This window comes from Limulus polyphemus, unplaced genomic scaffold, assembly GCF_000517525.1.
Source record: "Limulus polyphemus unplaced genomic scaffold, Limulus_polyphemus-2.1.2 Scaffold123, whole genome shotgun sequence".
Classification (NCBI taxonomy): Eukaryota; Metazoa; Arthropoda; class Merostomata; order Xiphosura; family Limulidae; genus Limulus; species Limulus polyphemus.
The window spans coordinates 801805-808871 of record NW_013665733.1 but is presented as its reverse complement, the minus strand read 5'-3'; the positions used below and the strand labels follow the sequence as shown (position 1 = coordinate 808871).

At 30.4% G+C, this 7067-nt stretch overlaps 1 protein-coding gene across 3 annotated transcripts in view; it reads right to left on the bottom strand.

Annotated features, from left to right (window-relative positions):
* Positions 1–713: 713 nt before the first annotated feature.
* LOC106472741 (arf-GAP domain and FG repeat-containing protein 2-like) overlaps positions 714–7067 on the bottom strand; it is a 35675-nt gene continuing 29321 nt past the window's right edge. For all 3 annotated transcript variants that reach the window (XM_022402211.1, XM_022402207.1, XM_013933401.2), the window contains 2 exons: positions 5278–5801; positions 714–1377 (listed from right to left, as the gene is read on the bottom strand). In XM_022402211.1, the coding sequence (XP_022257919.1) occupies positions 1321–1377; positions 5278–5801 (581 nt within the window). In that variant the 3' untranslated portion in view covers positions 714–1320. The remainder of the gene's footprint in view (positions 1378–5277; positions 5802–7067) is intronic.

The following is a 7067-nucleotide window of genomic DNA, read 5'->3' as shown; positions in this document are numbered from 1 at the left end:
TTTTGATTCTTAAAATATGAATTATAATAAATCATTAAGTACTTAAAGTGAACATCATGTCAACAAATTAGTGATTGAAAAAATAATTTAACTTTTTTACCAATTTTAAATAAAATATATTTATTCATTTCTTCTTTTAAATGTTCTTTTGTAGTAAATTCTGAATATGTATAGCTTCTCTTAGAAATGCTATGTGAATATTTATATTAATTTTTATTCAAGAAATGTTTTCTTCTTACTATTAATTCAGAATTGTTCTCAATTTTTTCTAAAATTAGTGCTAAGAAACATTTTGAATTTTTTTTTTATTTCTCTATCAAATCTTAGACAATATGTGTATGAATACAACTTTCTCAAACAACCTAAAAAATAGAAAACAAATTTATAGTAAACAACTATCATATAATGTTAACACGTCCATTTATTTACTAACATCTACAAAGTATCATTTGTTACTTTAAAAGACAAATCTTCAATATCAGAAAAATAATCTGTTTTTATAATTAAGGCTAATATCTGCAATTTCCTTTGAAAAATGAAAAACTAAATCTGAGATAAAATGAAGAATACAATGTTAAGAACTGTACCTACTTTAGTAGTCATAAAAAAATTAGACAAATAATTTTTCTTCACAACTATTGAGAAAAAACAACAACACACACAAGTAAAATATTCTAAACATATATATATATATATATATATTTCTGTAAAATGAAAATTATGATGTTTATAAGATTTTAAAATTTCAACTTCAAACAGATTTTTCTTGGATATGCATACAAACACACACATACATATATATATATATTACAAAAAATATTCTTGCAGAGAATATTTAATATCCTAAATATATAACATGACCTACTGTATGGCTGTAGTTGATAAAATACAATTTAAACAAAAAATAGGAAACTTTATCATGTAAATTTTCTGTGAGGTTTGAGAATAGTAGACTAGAACCCTTACAGGCATTTCATTTACCAGAGCATACTCTGATAGCTTATACGATAAATATCCTCATTTCTTTTCCTTAACTCAACTAAATATTATAGTGATTTGTATTTATAAACAAAAAGGCTTTACAAGCAGAATAATGAGCTAGAATGGTCACATTTCATTATATTACTTCATCTGAACAGTATTAATATTTCTCTCTCTCTCATTAGTTACATGTAACATTTTTAATTTTTTTTTCTGAATTATTAAAATATCATGTTTGTACATAAATTGACTGGATTTATGTGGGTTTACACTTGAATATCAAACCAAATAAACTCCACACAAAGAAAGTGCACCAATAGTCTTTTGAAGATCATAATGTCAGAGAAATGGATTCCCAAGGTTAGACTTCACTGGCTGAGTAGAGCCATTTGCCACCTAAAACAAATTTAAGTAATCAGCACTATCAATCATGCACTTAAAAAACTACAATCACAGTAACTTATATTTTCTTACCACATACTGATGAAAGATGGACCATCATTTTAAACCTTTTTGAGAGTATATTATTAGGCCAAGTATGAAACGTGATTAAAAATATACAATGGTATTAAAAGCATTATAACTGAGTTAACTGTGTATTACTTTTTCTATATCTTAAATATATTTACAGTGCACATTAGTACCAAACTATATAATTATATATCATTACTTTTTTATGAATTTTAATTAGTTATATCATATACACTTTTGAGAAGCTTCTTTGCAGATAGAAATCAGTAGGGGCTAGCAAAGTTATGTGTGTATTGCTGCAGGTTGTTTTTATAATTTAGATGTTTGTATTATTGTTTGGTCAGAGGGAAGTCTGATGCCACACGATGAATATGTGGCTTAATGTCTGGCATTTTTTTCCAAAGTTTTAAAACTGTTTGAGTCAGATATAAAGAGCCAGTGATTGAGTCTGTTAGTCAATTAATCCTACGTATAGAAAAGGGTTAAAGTGTGAATGTTACAAACATTTTACAGTTACATTCGAAATTTAATTAAACAACTTTATTATCAATGTATGCTTACAAGCTTGGCATCAAAATGTAAGTTATAATTCTTAGTTTTATAATATCTAAAGTTTAATTGTTAATTTCAAAAGAAAATATATAAATAAATTCTCAATCTTCATTTCTCTGTATCGTGGTCCATCTGCCCTCCAAACCACCCATTTCTAATGTTATATGATTCTCTGAGTGTCCAACTAAATTACAAACATATACTATAGGTACTGACAAGTCAGAATATAAACTTAAAGCTACAGTTTTTTGCTTTAATGAGATACACATAAAATGTCAAACCCACATGACACTCCTCTCTTGTATCATTCTGTCTTTCAAAAAAAGTCAATAATTCTCTCTGACATTGTTATTGGAATATTTATAACCAATAGAATAGAAAAAAAAGCCTTTTCTTTACAAGATTCCTTACATGGTTTACTTCATTTTGACATCAGTAACTAGATATTTGGCCTCAGTCTCATTGTTTACAATTATGCTGTTTAGCTTTGAAGGCAGAAAGAATTTTTTAAAACCCATTTATTGCTTAGTTAGAATGCCAGTTAAATTACAGTAACTTTAAGACATTCTATTTAAGTGCATAATAATTTTTTCTGTTTTCTAAAATGCATATTCGAGCTAAACGTGAATAATTTTGTGGACAACCAACAGTGTCACCAAAAAAAAAGTTTTAGAATGCCTTACCCACTGATGGCAAAAGTTCATCATCCAGACTTAAGTTCTAAATTTCTTGTTTTTTTATGTATATTCATTGTTATAAAAGTAACTAAAATGTAAAAACTGGAGACTTAAATAAGAAAAATTAAATTAAAAATTTTTTGTGACACTTCATATCCTAGCATGTGTACATCACATGGCATAATTGTAACTTAATCACTTGTTTGAACAAAGTTGTCCTGCTGTGATAAATGGTTCTAGCATACTCAGAGTTGGTTTAAGTGCATCTGAAACAATAAAACTAACTGAAAGCACATGTGGAAGGCTAGTAAGAATAACTAAATGTAATTGCCTGTTACAAAATGTAGTCATTCTAGAAAGAAATAAAATGTAGTTTAGATTTATTTTGTATTTTCCAACTTTTCATTTTACCCTACATTACTGATTTAACTACAGTTAGTGTTACTATAAGAGTAGAGAAAATAACAGGTAAAATATTAAGTTTTATTGAAAAACTTTTGATTTTCATTTTGGACATCTTAGAGGTTTTATAAAAATGAAATGTGAAATTGTAAGGTGAAAAATAGTATTTGTATTCTTATCATGCAAATCATCTTTCACTCAAACTAACTCAATAAACTGCTTCTAACTACCATTCAACAGACAGCAGGTATGAAGAAGCTTTCCAAATACTATGCAAACCTACATATTTAACATTCCAGTTAAGCTTGAGTGCATGGGTGTCAACAAAATTTATTGTAGGTGTGGGCAAACCCACAACTTGCAACATAGAGAGCATCATTGTTTGCAGGTAGCTCCTCCAGAAAATTGTTAAAATCAGATGCCTGTAAATGCTATTCTGAGGCACTGTGAATTTTATTATCATGTGGAAATGAACCAGATGATGATAGAAACTAAGGCAATAATTACAGTGTGTGTGTGTTTGTTATAATGACAAATGTTATGCACAATGAGTGTTCATCATGAAAAGATCAATGATGATAAAATTGCATTCCTCCAGAAGGTCATCAGCAAATTTGCAGGTGAGAAAAAAATACTACAATTTTATGTGATCAGTGAAATGGTAGCTATTGCAGAGTGTAGGCCATAACCTTGAAGTTTGAATGCAATTATCTGGCTGATTATGGTTTATTTATGTGTACCTAATTTTGTCATTTATATTTAAGTAGTATTTTTTTAATACATTTTTCAAATATATTTTCTAAAATTTCAGGGGGATGGTAACCCTCCACCCCATCCTGCTGCCCATGCTTGAGAGTAAGGGCATTTTCTCGCTCATAAAAAACAAGCCTATAATACAGGAAGACAAGAAGAAAATTCTTTCAAATGATAATGTGTTCTTCCTTCAGACAAGCCCTTGTAGAGATAACAGTTTCAAGATGTATGTGATAAAATAACATGTTTCCAGTTATTCCCACCACATTTTAGTAAATAGAATCAACTGAAATGGTAGTTGAAAGTCATTATTACAAGTTTTTCTTCTGCTGCACGTGAAGTGCATTTGTTGTGTAACATCAATATGAACTTATCAAATCTCTGTTTTCTTCAGTACATATCTAATCCATTTTCAAGAGAAAGTGTTTTTGGCACCCGATTCCCAGTTTGCCCTTTATGAAAAAAAAAGGCCAACTTTTGAAAGCACTTGGATTGTAGTTTCCTATCAAGGCTATAGTTGGAGTACCCATCTGTTGGATGGGTGAAATAAAAACTTTTTGTATCAAAGAATAGGAATATTGTGCTTCCATATATTTGTTCTTAACATAAAAATCATTAAAAGTGCAATAAAATACAAAAAGGTACTAATACTGAAAAGAGACATACAGTTTTTTAAGAATTCTATCAATATGAAATTAGATGGAAGGGGGGGGGGGGTCCAACTTGATTGTACTAATATATTCTAAACATTCATAAATCATTACTAACTTCAGGGTACTTTGGTCAAAACAGAAAATAAATTTAATACTCATATACTTACATTAGTAGTTAATTGTTTCCTATTAGAAACTAAAATACATCAGATTAGTTGTTTTAGTTGTGAATGTTCATTCAAATAAAACAAACCATAAAAAAATGCAATTTTGATCCCATGACATGCTTTTCTTTACTTGTAGATGTAGACAAACAAGTGACACAGTCACAGACTAATCCTCATGTGAGCACAGTGTTGGCATAGGTAAAAGCAGTTCATTCTCAGTGAACATGCAATGAAATATCAAAATAAACTTCCTATAATTCATGAAAGAACTTGTATATTAGCATACAATGGCTCAACTTTTAAAGATCTATTCAAATTATCTTTAAAATTGATAAATTCCTGCTACCTTTTCAATTTGTAGTTATTATATCTTATGAACATTTTAGTTCAATTAAATAAAGGTTCAGTTTTTCTGTAATATGTACTGATAAAGATAGAGTATTATATTACCATGAATAAATAAGTTTGTAGCATGATTCGTTAAAAATATGGATGATGTGAAGTTTTAAAGTTATAATAAGACTTCATAGGCTTATCTTTGGGATGGTGGATTTAGAATTGTTTTTCCTAAGAGCCATTATACAAATCACAATATTATTCTTTCAAAAAATAAATACTTACTGTGAATGGATTAGCTGACACCTGAAGAGGCTGCTGCTGCTGCAGGTAACCATCAAGCTTGTTTCCAGGAAACATGTTCATATGGACTTGCTGACCAGTTCCAACATTCCACATAACTCCACTTGATTGAACACCATCAGACGTCATACCTCCAACAGGCCATCCAGCTGTTATTGCTCCCACACCAAATCCACCATTTTGTACTCTAGCATGGTTTGCTGTCACGGTCTCAGATGAGTTCATTACCCTAAAACCACCTGGTGAAAATCCAAAGGATGTGTTTGATGCTGAAGCTCCAGTGAAGGCACCATAGTTAACTTCACTTGCAGAGATAGGTGTTGGGGTTCCATACTGGCCAAAACTAGAGCCACCCTGTGTAGGGGCTTGAACACCATAGACTGCAGCTTGTGGAAAAGTACCCTGGAATGAGCCAGCACATGAAAAATAGGACTGCTGCTCAGGGTATCCAGGGCCTGGTTGGTTCCAAGTTGGAGCAGTATTAGTAGCAAAGGGATTGGATGCACCTGAAACAATTCAAAACTTAAAAACTATAGTTTTTCCATCATTTACTTTCATTATACATAAAGCCTTACAAACCACAAAATGCCAGCCACTACATTACCCTCATCCTTCAGGTATTACCAAAAACATTAAACTAAATAGTATGTGCAATGAATGTCAAATACAGAATAAATATATGAATGTAGAATTGCTGGACAGAAGAAAAATAAGAAGCAGAACTCACGAGCTACATCTCAGATAAATTAATAAACAATCACAGTATTAGAATTATAGATATTAAACACAATGATATTACCCCAAGTACTTCATAAAAACTTCATTAAAACAAGCAATTAAAAATAAAAGAGCAAGGTAAATAACATTACGTTTACCTTGCAAAAATAAGTGATCTATTGTTGTTTTTTTGTTGTTTGTTGAATTTAGTGTAATGTTACTCGAGAGCTACCTGTTCTAGCTGTCCCTAATTTTGAAGTGATAAACTAGAAGGAAGACAGCTTGTCAAAATCATTCACTGGCCTTCATATTGTGGGCTATTCCAACTGAGCATAAAACCTCAGATCGACAGTCTGAGAAGTTATCCATTGGGCTGCACTAGGCCCACATTTTGATTGTTTATTTCAGTATACAAAGCAACACAACGGGCTATCTACCACAGGGAATCAAACCCCCAATTTTTAGCACTGTAAGTCCATAAACTTACCACTAACTACTGGACGACAAACTAGCTGTTATCATTGATATTTAAGGGCAAAGCTACACAACTGACTACTTGTACTCTGTCTAATGCAAGGAGTTAAACCCTGGATTCCAGTGTTACAAGTCAAAAAACTTACCACTGATCCATCCGGGAACTACTGTTTTAAAAATTGATTTTTCCCAGAAACTGTTTCTTGGTTTTTGTTAGAAAGTCTCTCTTAGAAATGATAAAACTTCTTATTAGAGATTGAATGTTTTGTGCAATATTTTCATAAGATACATCTAATAAAATTTTACAACTGAAAGTGACTGAGATTAAAAAACTACTATAAAATCTATTTAAAAACTCCAAATAAAACATTAAATTTTGTAATTTATTGAAACTATAACTTATAAGTGCACTACATAATGAGTAGGTCTTGTAACAAGATGAGACATTTTATCATTTATTTGCATATTGTTGAGGAGATTTATTTTGTTACAATAAGCATGTGTAACCTACCCCAATTACATAAGTGTACACAGCGTGGTCACAAGTAAATAGCCAGGTACTTTTCAGAAAAAAATGAAAT